The sequence below is a fragment of the Garra rufa genome, chromosome 15 (assembly GCF_049309525.1).
Source record: "Garra rufa chromosome 15, GarRuf1.0, whole genome shotgun sequence".
NCBI lineage: Eukaryota > Metazoa > Chordata > Actinopteri > Cypriniformes > Cyprinidae > Garra > Garra rufa.
The window spans coordinates 1,378,165-1,401,567 of record NC_133375.1 but is presented as its reverse complement, the minus strand read 5'-3'; the positions used below and the strand labels follow the sequence as shown (position 1 = coordinate 1,401,567).

The following is a 23,403-nucleotide window of genomic DNA, read 5'->3' as shown; positions in this document are numbered from 1 at the left end:
TTAACTGTAGTGTATTATTTGATATTATATTTTAAGTAAGTTTTAATACATACACTATCAGTCAAAAGTCTTTGAACAGTAAGATTTTTTGTTTTTAAAGAAGTCTCTTCTGCTCACCAAGTCTGCCTTTATTTGACACAAAGTACAGCAAAAACTAGCATTTTGAAATATTTCTGAGTATCTAAAATAACAGTTTATATATATATATATATATATATATATATATATATATATATATATATATATATATTAAAAACTTAAGTTATTTCTGTGATTTGAAAGCAGTTTTTTAGCATCATTACTCTAGTCATGTGACCCTTTAGAAATTATTGTAATATTCTGATTTGCCACTCAAAAAAACATTTTATTATTATTATTATTATTATTATTATTATTATTATTATTATTATTATGTTGAAAACAGCTTTAAATATATTTTAAAATGCAATTTAATCTTGTGATTGGAAAGCTGATTTTTTAGCATCATTACTCCAGTCACATGATTCTTTAGAAATCATTGAAATATTCTGATTTGCTACTCAAAAAACATTTTTTATTATTATGTTGAAAACAGCTGAGTAGAATTTTTTCATGTTTCTTTGACGAATAGAAAGTTCAGAAGAACAGCATTTATCTGAGATAGAAATCTTTTGTAACATTATAAATGTCTTTTTAATGAGAAAAACCATCAGAAATTATAGAAATTAAATGTTTTTATTTAGCAAGGATGCTTTAAATTGATCAAAAGTGATGAGAAGACATTTATAATGTTATAAAACATTTCTATTTAAAAAAATATGCTGTTCTTCTGAACTCTCTATTCATCAAAGAAACCTGAAAAAAATCTACTTTTGTTTTCAACATAATAAAAATAAATGTTTTTGAGCAGCAAATCAGAATATGAGAATGATTTCTAAAGGATTATGTGAATGGAGTAATGATGCTTAAATGCAGCTTTGAAATCACAGGAATAAATTATATTTTAAAATATATTCAAAAAGAAAGCAGTTATTTAAAATAGTAACAATTTTTCACAATATTACTGCTTTTGTTGTATTTTGGATCAAATAAATGCAGGCTTGGTGAGCAGAAGAGACTTCTTTAAAAATTAAGTTTCAACAGAAATGACATTAAAGTATATTTAATTTTCCATAAATGCTTGTCAGTAAATTCAGTACACTAACCATATTTTAAAGACAACGTTATTAACTATTATTATTAATAATTATGAAATTACATATAAAAATGCACTTCAGTCCTACTTAAGTGGGTCAAAAAGACTTAAAATACATTTACATACATTTCAATTTATTTGTAAATAACATGCTACTACGCGTCCAAAAACATTACATTTAGTTATGCTCTTTTAAAGCATATAACTGGATATTTTGTGTTTTGTGAAATTCATGGAATAGCATATAGTTGGTAGCTATTGTTTATATCAGCATTTATATGTTAACGAGGAACACAAAATGCACCTGTTTTGTATAATGACCAAGAAGGTCCGGTTTTTATGTCATCTATGGTTTCAAATTAGTTGTCGAACTTGAAGCTATATCAGTTCCCTTTGTCTGTAACTTCCTACTCTTTTACCCTGGAAATCACAATCATTAAATTCAATAACACTGATGCATATCAAAAGGAAATTAATGGTGTGTCACAGGAGGCACAAAGGAAGTTGTGTATCCCACTCACAATGGATTTTCTCTTCCTTACTGATGCAGGTATGACACATCACGATGAAAACAATCAAATCAAGTTGACGAATTAGGCCTGTTTATTTCATTCAAACCTACTGACATGACAAGAGACAGGTTAAACAACACTTTACAAGCGTACAAAAAATGTGTCACTAACCATTTGTACACAAAAACGTGATCACAGTGGGGAAAGTTGCAATATTAATCATTTTAAACCTGGCTGCTTGTGGGTGCTGATGATTTGTTGACAAGTTCCTTTATGAGTACAGTTGAAGTCAAAAGTTTACATACACCTTGCAGAATGTGCAAAATGTTAATTATTTTACCAAAATACAAGGGATCATACAAAATACATGTTATTTTTTATTTAGTACTGACTTGAAAAAGATATTTCACACAAAAGATGTTTACATATGGTCCACAAGAGAAAATAATAGTTGAATTTATCAAAATGACCCTGTTCAAAAGTTTACATACACTAGATTCTTAATACTGTTGTGTTACCTCAATGATCCACAGCTGTGTTTTGTTTGTTTAGTGATAGTTGTTCATGAGTTCCTTGTTTGCCCCGAACAGTTCTGCCTGCTGCCATAAATTCTTTGGTTTTTCAGCATTTTTGTGTATTTGAACCCTTTCCAACAATGACTGTATGATTTTCATATGCAAATATTACAGAAGGTTCAAACACTCCAGAAGGAAAAAACATGCATTAAAAGCCGGGGAGTGAAAACTTTTGAACAGAATGAAGTTGTGTACATTTTCCTTATTTTGCCTAAATATCATTTTTTTTTTTCATTTAGTACTGCCCTTCAGAAGCTACAGAAGATACCAACATATTTTCCCGAAAGACAAAATAAGTTAAATTTGTCCTGATCTTCAAGTTTCAAGTCTACAAAGTTTTCACCCCCCGGCTCCTAATGCATTGAATTTCCTTCTGAAGCATCAGTGAGTGTTTGAACCTTCTGTAACTGTTACATATGAGTCCCTCAGTTGTCTTCAGTGTGAAAAGATGGATCTCAAAATCACACAGTCATTGTTGGAATGGGTTCAATTACACAAAAATGCTGAAAACCAAAGAATTTGCATGATCTGAAGAATTTTTCTGAAGAACAGCAGGCCGTTTAACTGTTCCGGACAAACAAGGGACTCATGAACAACTATCACTAAACAAAAAAACACAGCTGTGGATCATTCAGGTAACAACAAAGTATTAAGAATCAAGTGTATGTAAACTTTTGACAAATGGTCATTTTTATAAATTCAACTATTATTTTCTCTTGGATTATATGTAATCATCTTTTATGTGAAGTATCTTATTCAGGTCAGTACTAAATAAAAAATAACAAGCATTTGCTATGATTCCTCTTATTTTGGTAAAATAATTAACATTTTGCAGATTCTGCAAAGTGTATGTAAACTATTGACTTCAGCTGTATGTTTGCATCACTCTTCAGTGTCCTCCTCACTTTCATCGCTCAGAGGGAATTCCCTGTATCCGCGCTGTGTATTGTAGCTCTTCACATGCATCGGACACTCCTGATTTATTATAGCCTTGAGAAACAAGTGTCAGGTGTCATTACAATTAAGCATTTGTAAATATACTTATAAAGACATGCATATAGTCACATTTGTGTTTCTCACCATCTTCTCTTCCCGAACAGCAGGGTTTTTGAGGAAGAAGCAAAGGGGTGCATACAGGATGTTGATAATGCCAATGATCACCATCAGATTGGGGAAGCCTATGGCTCTTACTATAGCCCCTCCAGTGGATGGACCTGCAGCAGGAAGGCACCAAGAAAGAAGTGTCAGTTTGGCTCCTAGAGCTCTGAAGGTGGGCAAACACTAAGTTTTGATCAGAAAATACATCTAAATTGTAACATTTTAACAATAAATTGTACAAAACATGTCTAATAGTAACATATATTTTAATGCAACTGCAAGGTGCAATTACCAACAGCAAATCCCATGCAGAGTGCAACATCAGCAATCGCGTACACACTTCCATAGACGGACACATGTCGGATATCCACTAGGTAACCCATTATAGCCATCATAGATGAATCAACCATTCCTACAAGCACAAATGATTAAAGGAGAGTTGCATATGTCATACAGTGTACTAGAGTTATGTATCTTAAAGGAATGATTTACTCCAAAATGAAAATTCTGTCTGTTCATTCTTTTGCTCTTCTGCAGAACATAATTTTTAGTTTAATTTAGATTTTGCTCAAACAACAAAAGGCAGTGGAGGTCTAAAAAATTTTTTTAACTGAGAGACATTTAAAAAAACAGCATGAGGGTGAGTAAATGATGAAAATGTTTCATTTTGCTAACATATTTTAAATATTGCATGATAAATAATTGAAAAATACTCACCAATAGCAAATCCCAGCCCTCCATTGGGACCAATAAGACCATAGATATCTTTGGCAAGGGGAACCTAAAACAAATTCACATAATGTTACAATCATCATAGTTCTTTTTTATATATGGGCCATTCTTGAGTTGGTGCAAACTGCTGTCGCACAACCAAAAAACCTCTATTATCTATTGAAACCCACAATAATATTAAAAATATAAGTAAGCTTAATTTATATAAAATCATAATTAATTGTGTACTTTCAATTGGGAGGTGGCTGTCCCGAACCCTAATCCCTAAATTTCACCTTATTGAAATAATTTTTGAATTTTTACATTTTGTTTTTAAAAATATCTTTGATTCTTTTACAAAGTGAAGTTCAAAAAATATTTATTTTACATTTTCTTTGTAAACATGTAAAAAAAAAAAAAAAAGTGTCCTGCATTTTCATGTCACTACCGAAACTGTGTATGTTTTAGTCTATTGACCGAGACTGATTTCAGCTACACCCCTACATTTATGATCAGAAAATATTTACTATATATCCCTCTCTCTCTCATAGCTACATGATGAATAGATAGGCTCCATCATTTTAAGGTAAATGTGTTCAAAAGTCTTATAATCTGTGTGTGACTTTAAGGACGTCACTTCAGAACACCTTTTTTTCTGCAATTAAGCACACTTTTTTAGGTGTTCTTTCATAACATTTAGTTTTTATATGTGTACAACTGTTCACAACTGTGCAAGCTAATCATCTGCTGATTAGCATCTTTGAGCTAGCTTCAAAAGTATCTAAAATTTTTACTACCGAAACAGGCATGACCAAAATATTTGGTGGAGTTTCAGTAGTGACGTCTTTGTTTTTTTGGGTGTTATCCCATAAAACTCTCATTACTGTAACAGTCACGACCGAAACATGTCATCATTGTTTCGGTAGTGACAAAAGGGAACGCATAATTCCATATTTGAGGGAAATAAACACAATTTTAGTACAGTTATGCAATTGTTTTTGTATTTTAGTATGTTTTAGTAGTGTTTTATGCAAGTTAAAATTTTGTAATGTGATGTGGTCGATACCAAAGCATTACTGTCACTACTAAAAATGTGGGATGTTTTGTCAAAAATAAAGTATACTGAATTATCAGCTAAGATGTTATGACAGTTTTTGGTTTAATGTATATTCAAACTAATGAATCCTTAAGTTTGAAATCAGTATCTTCAACTTTTTGCCCTTTACAAAGTAAAAATTTAATTTAAAATACAACAAATCTCATAAATAACACTTGAAATATTTAACTGTTATTTATTTACCTCTGAAAAAATTTTAATAAATAGCAAAAAATATATTTACAATGTAGATGTAAGCAAAATTTTAATAGGTCAATATTAACCTTCTAATTAAATTATTATTACAGTATTTCTGTAGTGACAAATTTGGGGAGAGGACAAATATTCTAAAACTTTCTGAAAATCCATTATGAGAATTAACTGCACAATTACTAAAATGTGTACTTTGAATGTTATACAATTTGTATATATTTGTTTCCAACTCTGACTTTAGACCAATTATGTAGAATGGCCCATTTATCTGCTTTTCAAAAGTTTGGGGTCTGTAAGGTTTTCGAAATAAGTCTCTTATGCTCGCCAAGGCTGCAGTTATTTGATAAAAAATACAGTAAAAACAGCAATATTGTGAAATATTATTACAATTTAAAATAACTGATGTCTATTTGAATATATCTTGAAATGTAATTTATTCCTCTGATGCAAAGCTGAAATTTTTTCTTCAGAATTTGGTCTTTAGTGTCACATGATGTCACATTATCATTATCATTATCAAAAAATTTGTATAATATGTTTGTGGAAACCATGATTCATGGTCAGGATACTTTGATGAATAGAAAGTCCTTGATGAATAAAATCATTAATTTCTGGCTTTTGAATCATAGTGTATTTGTTTTGAACATAGTGCATGCATGCATGAAGCAAGCTATAATTTGCAGTGCAACATGATTTGATGAGAATGTGTGTTACTCACACAGAGCAGACTGATGCCGACTATAAGCATGCCGATCATGGAACACAACCACCTAAATCAGAGAAACATTTCTAAATGATGCAGCTCTAGTCTCTGCAAACGCAGCTTTTCCCACCAAAATGCAAGAAAATGCATTACCTTCCCATTTTATTGGCCAGTATACCAAACAGATTGGTCCCAATGAGGTAAGAAACACTGGCTGGTAGGAAAGCCATACCTGCAACATCAGTAGCCAAGATTGACTCAGTCAACAGAACCACAGAAAAGATAAGCAAATAAACAAGGTCATCAGAACCATCAGGAACCTCTTAGCTGGCTTCTTCCAACTCATATCAGTTAATTGAACTGTACAGGAAAACCACAGATCTTCTCAAGAAGGCACATGTTTCACATAGTCCTCCCTGAGGAGGTATCTAATGACAAAATGGTTCTGAATTCTTTTAAGTGAACTACTTTAACATTACATGTGTGTGAGAGAGAGGAAACACACATAGGAATTAAATGAAATTACCTAAATAAGCAGGAAGCGAATTTGTTTCAATAACATTTTAATGACTTGGAATAATAGAGTTTCTTACCAAGCTGCCATTTTGGCGAGCACATTGTTTGCATCATCCAGATGGGAAGAGTGGGCTCTAAAATAGCCACCCCCATGTTTGCAAAGCACAGCGACCCTGTAATTATATACAGGAACCATAATCTTACTCATCACTCACTCAGCACTGCTCCTCATCCGCTTCATTTACAAATCGTTTTAGCTGTTCACATCAAAACGTTCGGCCGTGATTATATGGAGGCTCACGTGTAATTACAGAAACAGCTACTACACCTCCACGACAACTTCTTAAACTGGTGGGCAGTATTTGAGGATGTATTTGTTTTTGTTTTATTTACACACACACCTGCACTAATGAGTATGTAGGGATCCTTCATCAGGGTGAGTAATGGTGCTCCTTCCACGCTCTGAACAGAAGACACATAACAATCACTCCGGCTGCTAGTAACACTAACGCAAACATTTCTAATCTTTTATCAACTTTAATAACTTGAGTTTTATTAAATAAACACTACTCACCCCAGGAGATATTTTTGAGGGCTGCAGGATGCAGAGCTGGAGAGCTGATGTTGAAATCGGATATTGAAAACAATTTGATAAATCATTGTAATTAAATGAATTTAACCCTTGTGCGACCTTATGGACATTTTTGTCCATTTCAGTTTTGTTTTTTGTTATAAGTGGGCCTGTGTTAATCCCAACTGCATAAATTTTGGCTCAGGTGTTTATTTTTTATTACATTTTAATATTTCACCATCATTTCCATCAAAAAATCTATTTTACCCTCCGTACAAAAAAAACTTTGAAAACCATTACAACATTTTTTTTTAACCCAGGGCCATTTGACTTTAAAATGATGCAATATTTGCTAATAGACATTCATTCAATCAGCAAGGCTTCAGATTTTACATCTTTACCATTTTTTACTAAATTGTGCCATTTTTTCAAATTTGGCATAGGCTATACATTAAAAATAAATCTGACACTACATAAAAATATAAATGCCTCAAAATTGATGTTGTTCTTCACTGACACACCCAATGATCTAATAAGCAAAGAAAAAATCTGCTCAGCATTTAGTATATGGAAATTACTACTATTTTTCATTTTTTCATAAAAAAACACCTGTGGCATTATGCAAACAAACCAGCATTTAAAGGGTTACAATTCTGAAAATTAATGATTGTTTGGTATCTATGGATAGAACAGATGCAGGTTAAAAAATTGGCATCAGTGAAAGTAGAAAAAATATTAATAAATCATATGGACAGTTTTTGTCCATATTGCACCTATGTGTAACTTTTTTTGAATGCACAAGGGTTAAAAGACCAAATTTATCAATATTACTAATTTCTTACCTCCATCAAACACAGCCAAGAATGCCAGAATGAGGAAGGGAGAACTTTTACCAACAAATTCATACATGACGCTGCCGAATGGCGCTCCAACTGAAAAGAGTACAATTTGCAGTGTTAAAAATGTTATTTGTGACACATTTGGTTAATTTCATTTAGGTATTGCTGGCCATTTTTAGTCGTTGATGTTATTTTACATTGTTAGGGTTAGGGTTCGGAGGTTAGAGGTCAAATTATAGTGCTATTTTAACTTACTGAGCACTCCCATGGCAAGTCCTCCAAGTGCGATTCCCATGGCAATTCCTCGCTCATTGTCATCTGTGTACACACTTGCTAACATTCCCAGACCTACAGAATTATACAGTTAGTTTTACACCCTGCTGTTCAAAAGTTTGGAGTCAGTAAGATTTTCTTCTTGAGAGAAATGAATGCTTTTATTTATAAAGGATGCATTAAATTGACTAAAAGTGACTTTTTATAGTATTATTTGCTGTACTTTTATTGGTCAAAGAATTCTGAATAATAATCAGAAATGTTTCCTGAGCAGCAAATCAGAATATTAGAATGATTTCTGAAGAATCATTTGACACTGAAAATTGGAGTAATGGTGCTGAAAATCACTGAAAACAGTTTAAATTGCAATAATGTTTCACATTAATTCTGTTTTTACCTGTTTGATCAAGTAAGAGACTTCCTTCAAAAGCGTAATAAAAATCTTACTGATTCCAAAGGTATAGTGTATATTCAGTTGAGGTCAAAAGTTTATATGCACCTTGCAGAATATGCTAAATGTTAATTGTTTTAGCCAAATAAAAGGGATCATACAAAATGCATGTTATTTTTTATTTACTGTAGTACTGACCTGAATAAGATTTCACATAAAAGAAGTTTACATATAGTCCTCAAGAGAAAATAGTTAAATTGATAAAAATGACCCTGTTCAAATACTTAATACTGTGTTGTTACCTGAATTATTTTTTTCAGCGATAGTTGTTCATGAGTCCATTGTTTGTCCTGAACAGTTAAACTGCCTGCTGTTCTCAGAAAAAATCTTTGAGGTCCAACAAATTCTTTGGTTTTTCAGCATTTTTGTATTTGAACCCTTTCCAACAATGACTGTATGATTTTGAGATCCATCTTTTCACACTGAGGACAACTGAGGGACTCATATGCAACTATTACAGAAGGCTCACTGATGCTCCAGAAGGAAACACGATGCTAGTGGGTAAAAACTTTTTCAAACTGAATTTTAAGATCAGGGTAAAAAAAAAAAAAACGTATTTTGTCTTCTTGGAAACATGTAAATATTTTCTGAAAATTTTGAAGTTCTAAACAAAAAAAATGCTATTTAGGCAAAATAAGAAAAATGTATACATCTTCATTCTGTTCAAAAGTTTTAACCCCTGGCTCTTAATGCATCATTTTTCCTTCTGGAGCATCAGTGAGCGTTTGAACCTTCTGTAATAGTTGCATATGAGTCCCTCAGTTGTCCTCAGTGTGAAAAGTTGGATCTCAAAATCATACAGTCATTGTTGGAAAGGGTTCAAACACACAAAAATGTTGAAAAACCAAAGAATTTGTGGGACCTGAAGGATTTTTCTGAAGAACAGGGGGCAGTTTAACTGTTCAGGATGAACAAGGGACTAAACATCACTAAACAAACAAAAAAATAAAAAAATGATTCAGATCATTCAGGTATGAAGACAGTATTAAGACTTAAGTGTATGTAAACTTTTGAACAGGCTAAGTTTTATAAATTCAACTATTATGTATAGTGGACTATACATAAATGTTTTTTATAAAAACTAAAAACAACATGCATTTGTATGATCCCTCTTATTTTGGTAAAATAATTACCATTTTGCAGATTCTGCAAGGTGCATGTAAACCTCAACTGTATACACATAATTATAAACTTACACATCCAATATTTGCTAAATCACACATACCTGCCACAGAGGAAAAGGATGATCCAATTCCCTGCAATGATCGGGCAAAAAACAGCAGCGCATATGTCCCTGAGAAGGCAAACACTGCAGAGAAAGCATTCAAAGTCAGAGTCCACCTCATTTCATTTGTAGTTTGCACTACCAATATAAAGTGAAACCATGCAGAACACATCAACAAACAAAAATATATTGAAAATCTCACTCAGTGCTCACAGTAGTGTCCTCAAACAACTTTACGAGCAATCATTATAGTTATTCCTACACAATAATGTTCATATTCAAAAGTCAATGTTTGTTCCCTAGTAAAAAAAAACTATACCATATTTACCAAATACATTTATTTTATACTTCAAATCCATTAACATGTTTACTGACATATCACTTAAGACTTATTGATATAAAATTTACTATTTAACTTACTATTTGAATTATTTCTCTATTGCACAATGCACATTTCTTAATACTATGTGATTAAATATCAATATCACTATTAATAAGGATTGTATGATCTATATCTTTAAATGCAAGATATTTAAAGTGTACCTGAAGTATACTTGCAATCGTTCCACTTTAGCAAAATCAAATATACTTAAGTGTATTTTTAGTTGGCCTTCAATACTACTTCTGCACAATTAAAGTGCATTAATTACAAAATTAGTTGTTCCAATTTAGCAGATTTTAAGTATAACATTTTAGTGTACCAAAAGTACAGTTGCAATTTTTATTAAGCATATAAATATGTAAGTGTATTTGTAGTATACTTATCACAAAATAAATGTATTTCAAATACATTTCAGTATTTTTTTCACTAGGGATTATGTTTTTTTTTTACATTTAGCATGATAAATACTGAGTCACCACTTGATTTTTTAACATAAAATCTGGGCCCTCAAGCAAAAACTGCTGAGAACCGCTATTCTGTCCTTATTCGGAATCATGTCCTTCACAATTTCTTCCAAAAAAACAGTATATTCATATACATGATCATCATATTTTAACCAGCTAGCACTAGGACACTAATCAAAGAGTAGCTGAAAACAAATTTGACAATTTTTATCTTTGGTAATATAATATGTGACCTTGAACCACAAACCAGTCATAAGTGTCAATTTTGTGAAATAAATACATTGATATATGGTTTGTTAGGATGGGACAATATTTGGCCGAGATACAAGTATTTGAAAATCTGGAATCTGAGGGTGGAAAAAAATCTAAATATTGAGAAAATCGCCTTTAAAGTTGTCAAAATGATGTTCCTAGCAATACATATTACCAATCAAAAATTAAGTTTTGATATATTTACGGTAGAAAATTTCCAAAATGTATTCATGGAACATGATCTTTTCTTTAAATCCTAATGATTTTTGGCATAAAAGAAAAATCATTCATTTTGACCCATTCAATGTATTTTAGCTATTGCTACAAATATATCCATTCTACTTAAGACCTACTTAAGGTCACATATATAATATGTAGTTTAATATACATTATCATGATTAAAGGGATAGTTCACCAAAAAATACCCTCAAAATGTTCCAAACCTTTACATTTTTCTTTCTTCTGTTGAGCACAGAAGATGATATTTTGAAAAATGTTAGTAACCACCAAACAGTTGTTGTTCCCCTTTGACTTTCACAGTATGGGGAAAAAAGTCATTGAGGACCAGAAACTGTTTGGGTATCCTTCAAAATATCTTATTTTATGTTAGAAGCAGAGTGAAATTTACAGGTTTGCAGTAACTTCAGGGTGAATAAATGATGACAGAACTTTCATTTTTGGTTGAACTAGCCCATTATAGCCCCTGATCACAATAAAATCAATAACATGCATTTAGAAAATGAGTAAAAAAAGAAAAAGAGTTCTTATTTTAGCAAGTGGAACCACACTGGCTAGATTCAAAGAGCAAATTAAACCGTTCATTTGCTAGGCCCTGAGAACCACTGCCTATGACTTACAGTATCTCACAAAAGTGAGTACACCCCTCACAATTCAGCAACCATTTTAGTGTATCTTCTCAAGGAACAATACTATATAAATTAAACTTGGAAATGTTTTAGAGTAGTCAATGTGCAGCTTGTATAGCAGTATAGATTTAATGTCGGAACAAAGTCGTTCTGTGCGTCAGGTGCAGGACCTGGCTTCGGAAAACAGATGCATGAGTGCTGCCAGCATTACTTTAAAGGTTGCAGAAGTAGAAGGTGAGCTTGTCAGTGCTCAGACCATACGCCGCACACTGCAACAAGTCAGTTTTCATAGGCATCATTCCAGAAGGAAGCCTCATCTGAAACTGGCTCACAGGAAAGCCAACAAACAGTTTGCTGAAGACAACCTGTCCAAGAGCATAAATTACTGGAACCATGTCCTGTGGTCTGATGAGACTATAAGATAAACTTGTTTGGCTCAGATGGTGTCCAGCATGTGTGGCGATGCCCTGGTGAGGAGTACCAAGAAAATTATGTCTTGCCAACAGTCAAGGTACTGGGGAGCTGCAGTTCACTGAGGGAAACATGGATTCCATTATGTACTGTACATTCTGAAGCAGAACATGATGCCTTCCCTCCAGAAACTAGGCCGAACGACAGTTTTCCAACATGATAACGATCCTAAACACACCACCAAGATTACAACTGCCTTGCTGAGGAAGCTGGTGAAGGTGAAGGGGCAGCCGTGGCCTAATGGTGAGGTTGGGCTTGTAACCCAAAGGTTGCCGGTTCGATTCCCACAGCGGCAGGAATTGAAGGTGGGGATTGTGAATGAACAGCGCTCTTTCCACCTTCAATACCGAAGTGCCCCCAGTTGCTTCCCGGGCGCTGGAGCAATGGCTGCCCACTGCTCCAGTGTGTGTTCACAGTGTGTGTGTGTGTGTGTTCACAGTGTGTGTGTGTGTGTGTGTGTGTGTGTGTACCTGGTATTCATCACATTGTGGGGACCAAATGTCCCCACAAGGATAGTAATACCAGTAGATTTTGACCTTGTGGGGACATTTCTTAGGTCCCCATGAGGAAACAGGCTTATAAATCATAAACAATGAGTTTTTTTGAGGAAGTAAAAGTGTGCACAATCTCCTGTAAGGGCTAGGTTTAGGTGTAGGGCGATAGAAAATAAGGTTTGTACAGTATGAAAACCATTACGCCTATGGAATGTCCCCATAAAACATGTAAACCCAACATGTGTGTGTGTGTGTGTGTGTGTGTGTGTGTGTGTGTGTGTGTGTGTTTGTTCACTTCTCACTGCTGTGTGTGTGCACTTGGATGGGTTAAATGCAGAGGGCCAATTTCGAGTAATTTTCGAGTTGGGACACCATACTTGACAATACGTCACGACTTTCACTTTCAGGTGATGGGGTAACCAAGTATGTCTCCAGACCTGAACCCTATTAAGCACCTGTGGGGCATCCTCAAGCGTAAGGTGGAGAAGCATCATGTGTCTAATGTCCAGCAGCTCCGTAAGGTCATTATAGAGGAGTGGAAGAGGATCCCAGCAACAACCTGTACAGCTGTACAGCATGCCCAGGATGATTAAGGCAGTGCCAGATACCAATGGTGCTAACAGAAAATATTGACACTTTGGACAAGTTTACTTTTGTTGCCAGCTATTCTGACAATAATGGCTGTATGTTGAGTAATTTTCAGGAGAAAATAAATCTATACTGCTATAGAAGCTGCACATTGACTACTCTAAAATATATCCAAGTTTAATTTCTATAGTATTGTGCCTTGAGAAGATATACTAAAATGGTTGCTGAAATGTGAGGGGTGTATTCACTTTTGTGACATCCTGTACATCATATAACATGACTTACTTATTGTGGAGACAAACATGATGGCAAACCCAGCAAACATCGGTATGTGATATCCAATCCTATAAAAAAGACATGTGTCAGCTGAATTAGATCATTCAGCTCTGTATTTTCTTTACGTACTAAATTCAGCTAAATAACAGTCATTTTAGATCAGGGATGGGCATCTTCTGTCCTGGAGGGCCACTGTCCTGCAAAGTTTAGCTTCAATCCTAATCATACACACCTGAACTAATCAATGTCTTCAAGATAAATAGAAAGCTACAGGCAGGTGTGTTTGATTAGGATTGGAACTAAACTAAACTGGCCCTCCAGGACCGAAGTTGTCTGTTTTAGATTATTTGCTCAAAGTGTATATGTACCTGTTTGTCAGCGGGCCCACAAACGGGTTGACCATGAGCTGCACCAAGGCTTTGGAGGCAAACAGCAGACCAACCCTCACATTCTCCTCTTCCAAAAACTTACTGTCCTCTTTACACCTGTGCTGCTCAGCAGAACTGCCGTTGAGCCCTGAACTTCCATTAGCTCCAGAGGAGATGGTGAGATTGGCAGCGCTGATGGTGAAGGTGGTGTTGTCGTACAGAGAGAAGACAGAGGCGAGCTGAGCCTCAGAGGGGGCAGTGGACGGGAGCTCTTGTGTCTGGTGCTCTATGGCATACAGGAAGGTTGGGATGATGGGAACTGCAGAGAATGAGAGATGACGTGAGGATGAGAAGAGGAAGAGTCGGTACCTCTGTGTGTGTTTGCAAATAACCCTTCCCGTCTGCCTGCTTCGGTCTGTATGCGACAGAGGTCAGGGCAGACGCAAGCAGCTAAATGTCATGGGCAGGATTAGAGCAGAGTTGCCTTACCTTCCCTCTTATGTTTTGATTTTCTTATGGTTTTGGCTGTACAGAATGGACTAAACAGGAAACCAATGATGCACATGGCCAAAAATATGTGAACACTGGGGCTAAACGATGACCTAAAATCAGTTGCGGCCCTCCAGGAATTGAGTTTGAGACCTCTGCTTTAACATCTGAAGAACCTTTCTGTTTCACAAAAGGTTCTTTGTTGCAAATGAAGGTTCTTCAGATTATAAAAAGGTAAGAAAGAGATTTCTTTGTGGAACCAAAAATGGTTGTTCTGTGGCATCACTGTGAAGAACCTTTTAAAGTACCTTTATTTTTAAGAGTGCAGCAGATCGATCTCGTTCCACAGCATCTGAAATGTTATGGTCATACTAAAATGCCTGAGCATAAAATGTAGAATTGCTCTTACATGACTGTGTTCCCAAACAGCAGGCATCCACCTCCGAAAGCAACGATCGCATTTATTGTGTTTCAAGTAATATTTAGTGGCTTCTCCTACTTTATTAGTGATATATAGTGTCAGTTTTTTGTTCTCTTTGACTTGTTGGATGGAAAAGGAGCTTACTCGCAAATGTTTTATGCAATATTCCAAGTTTGCGCATAAGTTAAATTTGCAACTTTGGATGGAAACCCAGCTGGTAACTCAAATAACCACTTGTTACCACCGGGGTTTGCAGAAGAACATCTTTTAACACTTAACAGACACACTGTGTGCCACTCCTGTCAGCTGAGAACAGGAAAATGAGGCTTTTACACAGGCTCAGTCAAATAGAAAACTGAAAAAAGGTTGCCTGGTCTTATGAGTCTTGATTTCTCCTGTCACATTGGGATGGTAGGGTCAGAGTTTGGTGTAAATGACATGAAAGCATAGATCCATCCAGCACTGTATTAACGGTTCAGGCTGCTCATGGTGGTTTTGTAAAGGTTTGGGATATTTTCTTGGCACATTTTGGGCCCCTTAGTACCAACTGAGCATTGTTTAACTGCCAAAGCCTACCTAAGAATTGTTTCCAACACAGTGCGCACACCTTGTGATGGCTACTTCCAGCAGGATAACGCACCACGTCACTCAGCTCCGCTCAAATCATCTCAAACTGATTTCTTGTACATTACAATGATTTCACTAAACTTAAAATGTCCTCCACAGCTGCGATCTTAATCCAATAAAGCAACTTCAGGATGTGGTGAAACTGGAGATTCACATCAAGCCCACAATTCTGCAGCAACTGCATTATGCTAGATGGACCAACATTTCTGAGGAATGTTGCAAGCACCTTGATGAATCCATCTCACAAAGAATTAAAGAAATTCTGAAGGCAAAGGTACTGGCAAGGTGTACCTAATAAAGTGGCCAGTGAGTGTATACAGGCTACATTTACTGTGTCTAAATGGCAGCAAATCCTTGCATTTCGGATGGCTTACTTACCCACAACTGTTAGCAGCATGTTATCCAGCAGCAGGGCCACACACACAACGACAAGCACCAGACGAGGAGAGCCCCTGCTCTCTCTGATCCAGTCCATAGGGTTCAGCATAGCCATGATCCACCTCTGTCACTGGACACACTGTCATGGGTCACATTACCACAGTGCATTTGGTTTTGATTATCTCATATTAATTGAGAGACTGGAATATTTGTAGAATACAACAGGTACAACATGTCTAAAGACCCCAGTGTCACACAATCCTTCAGAAACTGCTTAAGAAACGTTTTTAATTATTTTCAGTGTTGAAAACAGTTTGGCTGCTTAATATATTTTGCGGAAACTGTGTTACATATCTCATATATTGTATAATAATTTAAGTCATGTAAAGTCACCTTTATTTATATAGCACTTGATACAATACAGTGTTTTAAAGCAGCTTCACAGTATTTAACAGGAAAATAACCGAAGCAATGCTTCTCCAAATTCTCTATAATAGCTCTAACAAGACAGTAATGTGATTATTCAGCGCAAGTCATTTAACGTTTTGTTCCCATCTAATAGTGTTAGAGCAGTCAAATTAATGTCACTGAATATTAAGTGTCTTTTAAACCCCAGCTAAGCAAGCTAAAAGCGAGTGGAAAGAAGCTCCAGCAGATGACAGGAAAGGAGAAAAATCTGTGACCAATTCTCATCTTTACATATCATTCTGATTTTTGAATTTGAATGCTGGATGTTTTAACACTGGAGGTCTTTAACTCCTCTGAATCTTATGGAGTATGACTGAGGTCCTGAATCTTAGAAAATGCACAAATATGTAAAGATTTGATTTGTATACATTTAGAATAATAATTTTTAAAAACTATTTTACCCACCGTCAAACATGGAGGTGGAAACATTCTGCTCGTGTCCAAAATTATTCATACCCTTCTCAATAATCAATAGAAAAGCCTGTTGACTATTACAGCAATCAAACATTCCTATAATTGCTGACCAGCTTTTTGCATGTCTCCACTGGTATTTTTGTCCATTCATCTTTAGCGATGAGCTCCAACTCTTTCAGGTTGGAGGGTCTCCTTGCCATCACCCTGATCTTTAGCACAGGGGTCGCTTTTGGCTTCTGACCACGTCCTCTGAGATTTTTCACAGTGCGGAACGTCTTGTATTTTTTAATAATACTTTGCACTGTAGCCACTGGAACTTCAAAACATTTAGATATGGTCTTATAGCCCTTTTCTGACTTGTTAGCAGCCACAATGCGCAGCCGCATGTTCTCAGTGAGCTCCTTTGTCTTAGCTATGACTGTCCACAAACCAACAGCAGAGAGCTTCTGTTTTTCACCTGTTGAGTTGATTAAAACAGCTGTTCCTAATGAATCAGGGTAATTAGGATGCTTTAGAACAGCTTGGACTATTTGGAATGGTATAGAACTTTGGATTTTCCCATAGACTGTGACAGTTTGCAAAGGGTATGAATAATTTTGGACATGCCACTTTTTGTTCAAATGTAAATAAAATCTGAGAAATATTTTTTTCCACAATGATGCCTCTTGTACATCGTCTTATTATCTTTTGGGAGAAGCCTGTGTCATTTCCGGTCAAAAAAAAAAAAAAAAAAACTTGCTGGTTGAATAAAAGTAACTTTAAGTCAGAATTTTGGGCTTGACTGTATATATATATATATATATATATATATATATATATATATATATATATATATATATATATTAGGGCTGTCAAAATTAACGCGTTAATAGCGCGTTAACGCAAATTCATTTTAACGGCACTAATTTTATTAACGCGCGATTAACGCAGCGCGCATTTTCTGTTTGACCCACTACGTAGCCCATAGTTAAAGAAATGGATGCACAGTGTTGCCAACCTAGCGAAAAGTGTCTAGCAACAATACATAAACACATAATTGGACAAACCTAATATAGTCTCTCCGGTTTTACTGAACGAGCGCGAGGTCTCCCAATGCGCGCGCACCTCCCTCTCTTTATATCTGCGTCTGCTCTGTTCAGTGAGCGGCAGAGGAGCAGCGCTTTCAGTTAAAACAGATGTTATGTTCATTCCAGTGCTTGAAGTGGGCCAGTACGCAGGCACTTCTGTATTTTATCCTTTTGCGTACTTGCACTTTTTCATGCGTACCGGCACTTCTGGCATATTTAATGAATGCAAGCAGAGTCGGTGTACGTTAGGATTGGTGCTGTGGAGTAGATGCGTAAAGCCACATACGAGTATGCACGCGAAAACGGCGTATTATATGCACGTCAAACACATGCATATCATATGCACGCCAAAGTTAATTTCAGCTTATTAATAGCACGCCAAATAGAAACAGAAAGTCGTACTAGTGCGCATTTTCATGAGACCAGGCTCTCCAATCAGTACATTATAACCAAAACAATACATTAAAAAAAAGAAGCAGGTTTTTGCGATCACATAACTTTAAATGGGTAAACTCCTAAAAAGTCAAAGGATCCTGAAGGAATTCAGACAGGAAGTTAAAAGCAACGATAATAATGCAGGGAGTGACTTATGTCCAGATGCTGGTAAATGATTCTTTTCAGTGACTGAATCATGATCATAATGCAGGATTTTTTTTTCAGTTATTATTTCATATTACTTTGGTTGTCTGATAACAAAAATACTTAATCAAAACAATGGAAACAGTTTTGTTGAGAACTTGGCTGCATCAGATTACAGTATGTGGGCACCGAGAGGCAAAGAAATGTAATAATAAATGTAGATTTTGCTTGTTCAGAAGAAGTGAGCTGCCCTGTCCGGCAAATAATATAAACAAGCTTGTGGAAGTAAATTGCTCAGTGCAAAGAAAGAGAAGTAATGGGAACCTGGTGTTTCTATGTTCTTTTTTTCATGTGTCTAATAGACATGAACAAGTTATTTGAAAAACATCTATGACATTTGAAACAAGTTAGTCTTCATGTCGAGTATGGTTTCACTGATAATAAACACATATTTGCTTAAAGCATCTATGTTTGTCCATGCCAATGTTGATTAGAGTATTAAAAACTTTAAAAAGTATTAATTTAAGGTACATTTAGAACAGATAAAAATGTGCGATTAATCGCGAGTTAACTCATGACAACCATGCGATTAATTGCGATTAAAAAAATTTAATCGATTGACAGCCCTAATATATATATATATATATATATATATATATATATATATATATATATATATATATATATATATTAAATAGGGTCCATCCACACATTTGAAAATTACATTATGGTGAATTATTTGGATGTTCACATTTGTTTAGAGGTGGCCTATAAAGTTTGAGAACTTATTGATCTAACTGGCATCCTAATACCCACCTAGAGCCCAAAATGTAGTCATTGTACCAGTACTCAGGTCTCTATATAGTCCTCTGGGATGTGCAAAAGTGCTTGAGGACAGGTTTGTTAAAGATGAACTCTTTGTTCCAGAGCAGGAATTACGTGCAGCATGATTGAGTTTCAACAATATGATTACAGCAGCTGTGGGGCATGTGAGGAACCATATCAGTGTTTCAGAACGCTCCTTTTATCTTTGACTGTCAATGTCTTATCAATTTAGTTTCGTGATAAAAGACAGCATTTTGTGTTTTTGAATGGTTGCGGATTTCTGTCTTGTGTTTAAACCACAAAAATAATGCGGTATGCTTATGTCAATGTTAAAATCTTGTGACACTGAAGACTGGAGTGATGCTGAAAATTCAGCTTTGCATCACAGGAATAAATTACATGTTTAATTAAAACAGAAAACAGTTGTTTAAAACTGTAATAATATTTCAAAATATTACTGCTTTTGCTGTATTTTTGATCAAGTAAATGCAATTTTGATTCTGAATATTGATGATAGAGTGAATTCAAGTTGTTAAATGGTGTTCTGCTTTTCAGTTCCTCAACAATCTGATGTAAATTGTGTCAGTAGCCTATATTTCCACTCTGTTCCTGTCCCATCATGTCATAAGCGCATACAATAAGAACTGATCCACAAGTCAACATCCGTGTCAATACTTGCATGTGTGCGACATGCTGGCAACATTAGTTAACTCCCTATTCTCTTATTCTCACTTCTTAAAGAAAGAGTTTTCAGTGTGGTTTTTAACCTTTAAATGTTAATATTTTGGAAACTACCAATCATGCTTAAAACACAGCTTCGCAATGAGATGAGAAAATGTATCATAAAACACAGTTGTCTGACATCATTAAACAATATGTAGACTCTTAAAAATAAAGGTGCTTCAAAAGGTTCTTCACAGCGATGCCATAGAAGAACCATTTTTGGTTCCAAAAAGAACCATTCAGTCAAAGGTTCTTTAAGGACCATCTCTACCTTTTTATAATCTGAAGAACCTTTGTTCGCCACAAAGAACCTTTTGTGAAACAGAAAGGTTCTTCAGATGTTTAAGGTTCTTTTTGGAACCATTTAGACAAAAAAGGTTCTTCTATGTCATCGTGAAGCACCTTTATTTTTAAGAGTGTAGTCCTTAATCAGTCTCTTGATTAAGGCATTGTATGAACGTGGTAAACAGTGTTGAGGACTAAACTGGTAACTAGTAACCAGTCAGAAGTTTTGAAGTAAGATTTGTAATGCTTTTTTTTTTAAAGAAGTCTCTTTTGCTTTCCAAGGCTGCATTTATTTGATCCATACTACAGCAAAGACAGTAACATTTCTGCTTTCTATTGGAATATATTTAAAAATGTAATTTATTCCTTTGATTTCAAAGCTGATTTTTTAGCATCATTACTCCAGTCACATGATTCTTCAGAAATCATTTTAATATTCTAATTTGCTGCTCAAAGAACATTTATTATTATTGTTATGTTGAAAACAACAAGTCGTTTTTTTTTCAGGTTTGTTTGATGAATAGAAAAAAAGTAAATAGAAATCTCTTGTAACATTATAAATGTCTTTATCCTCACTTTTGATCGACTTAAAGCATCCTTGCTAAATAAAAGTATTAATTTCCATAATTTCTTACTATAAATAAATAAATAAAAATTAATGTTTGAATGGCATAGTGTATAATGTTACAAAAGCTTTTTATTTTAGATAAATTGTGATCTTTTTGATCTTTCTATTCATCAAAGAAACAATTACTCAAATGTTTTAAATATTGATAATAATAATAAAATGTTTCTTGTACAGCAATTTCTGAAGGAATATGAGACACTGAAGACTGGAGTAATGATGCTGAAAATTTAGCTTTGATCACAGGAATAAATTACATTTTCTTTTTCAAATCAGTATATTCAAATAGAAAGCAGCTATTTTAAATAATACAAATATTTCAAAATTCTACTGCTTTCGCTGTATTTTGGATCAAATAAATGCAGGCTTGGTGAGCAGAAGAGCCTTCTTTAAAAAAAACCATTAAAAATCTTACTGTTCAAAAACCTTTGACTGGTAGTTTAATCTGTTACATTTACTGTAAAAAAAAGGGGGGGGGGGGTAATTAATGTTCAAAAACGTTCGCAATTACATTTGAAATCTTCTGGTATTAACATTTACTATTACTGATTTTAAATGTGTATTTAACCTGAGAACGATCTCAAAGTAAAAAAGAGATGCTAAAGTCTGATTTTGTGGCAGCTGTGCGTTAAAAATAAATTTTCATACCTTATTTCAAGAGATGAAGGGTTTTGAAAGTTGGTTTGATTGCTTCTTTTGTCTTTATTTGTGAGTCACTTTAGATAAAATGTCAATTTAGAAAAGTAATCAAATGTAATCAGTTATATTACTTTAATACAGTAACTGAAAGTAACTACTTATTACATATTATATAGGGTACCTTGTAATCTGTAACCTATTACATTTTCAAAATAACCTTCCCAACACTTATGGTAAATGAATTAAACTATTGCATATATATATATATATACTTTAAGTAAAATCTTACCTTAGGATTCATTCTCTTCCTCAGTGCAGGAGTGTATGTCCAGTGCAGGTGTGTGATGCAGGGGTCACTAGTTTGATTGTGAGCGTTGCTGGAGGGAGGGAGGGAGGTGTCTGTGTCCACTGCCGCCTGCATGTGGTCTGTTGAGGGGTCTTTGGAAGAAAATATACAGACATGCACACACACACACACACACACACAACCACACACACAACCACTGCGTCATAGCAAGAGTAATTGTGTGCATCTGCTGCTCTTTATTGGGTAGGTGAATGACCTGCAGGCGTCTTTTCATCACAATGAGCCTTTATCTGTGATCTCTCATCCAGACTCAACACACACAATCAGGAGCCGCTGCTACTTTTCACTTGTGAATACTGCTCAGTCAGCGACCTAATCGCTGCACTGTGAAGCCAGTGGTGATTATGCATTATGTGTCTTCACAATAATATCAAAATCTGTCTATGAGAGTATTAGAGTGACAATGCATTTCTGTTATAGATGCATTATAACCTGTGGGATCCTATGGGTCTTTTTTCAGCCTGTGTCAGTTTCATTTCCTGTCTAATGTTAATCCATTCAGCCACTGAACATCTATGGAAAATGTTAAATGACTCAACAGATTTCACCTTTGGCCTCTGCCATCTCTGGTAAATCAGATATCCCGGCACACACGCACACTAACCTCATCCAATTGCTCAGGCTTTCAGGTAAAACACTAAATACGATGAAATATGAAACGCATATTAAATGAAATAAAATAAAGTATACAAATATAAGTAAATAACCTAAAACTATATGGACATTTAAAAACTACACCGTAAAAGGTTTTCACCAGTTTCAACTTAAAAACTTAAGTTTAGCAGCTGCATTAAATTTTTTAAGTTAAACCAACTTAAAAGTACAATTCATTTTAACTAATTTTATTGTTGTGAGATGTCGTGAAATGAATAGTAAAAGAGAAAAGTTGATTTAACTTAACTTTTTAAGGCAGCTGAAGTTGAAACTGGTAAAAACTTTTTACAGTGTAATAAAAATGGCAAAACAACAAAATTGCTAATATTAAAATGCAAATCTAATTTAAAATATTATAGTAATATAATAGTACATTCTAAAAAAAAACAAAAAACACTGATATGAACATGATAAGGTTTGGAGAACACGACTGGCTTTTGTAAATCAGCCTGAGGGTTTGAAGACTGGTAGGTGATCTTCCATCACCTGCCCTCTCTGTTCAGCACAAACACACACGCATTCAGGCAGAAACAAACACACACAACCAGTTCTGACAGGAATCATTTCATTTAATTAGAGGAAATTGTATTATTGGTTTAAAATGGAACCCTTCCTTCGTATAGATAGCAACAATACTGTAGGAATATAGGTGACATCTCTGAAAAAGTTATAGAAAAAATAAAAAGATAGATACCATCCCAGGCAAAAAAACAACAACTTCCAT

The 23,403-nt window shown here is 34.7% G+C and overlaps 1 protein-coding gene across 1 annotated transcript; it reads right to left on the bottom strand.

Moving 5' to 3' along the window:
* Positions 1-1,783: 1,783 nt before the first annotated feature.
* On the bottom strand, positions 1,784-22,074 carry LOC141287275 (chromaffin granule amine transporter). Its single transcript, XM_073819409.1, has 16 exons — positions 21,948-22,074; positions 16,034-16,172; positions 14,119-14,437; positions 13,760-13,818; positions 9,958-10,041; positions 8,264-8,356; positions 8,012-8,101; positions 7,173-7,216; positions 7,000-7,060; positions 6,676-6,771; positions 6,236-6,314; positions 6,098-6,149; positions 4,077-4,140; positions 3,652-3,771; positions 3,342-3,475; positions 1,784-3,251 (listed from the first exon to the last, which is right to left on the bottom strand). The coding sequence occupies exons 2-16, from the start codon at positions 16,146-16,148 to the stop codon at positions 3,144-3,146; spliced, it is 1,518 nt and encodes a 505-aa protein (XP_073675510.1). The 5' UTR covers positions 16,149-16,172; positions 21,948-22,074; the 3' UTR covers positions 1,784-3,143.
* Positions 22,075-23,403: the final 1,329 nt, after the last annotated feature.

Coding starts and splice junctions, on each gene's coding strand:
- LOC141287275 (XM_073819409.1), bottom strand. CDS start 16,148: ATGGCTATGCTGAACCCTATGGACTGGATCAGAGAGAGCAGGGGCTCT. Junction 14,438..16,033: donor CATGCTGCTAACAGTTGTGG/GTAAGTAAGCCA, acceptor CATTCTCTGCAG/TTCCCATCATCCCAACCTTC. Junction 7,217..8,011: donor CTTGGCTGTGTTTGATGGAG/GTAAGAAATTAG, acceptor TTTCAACATCAG/CTCTCCAGCTCTGCATCCTG.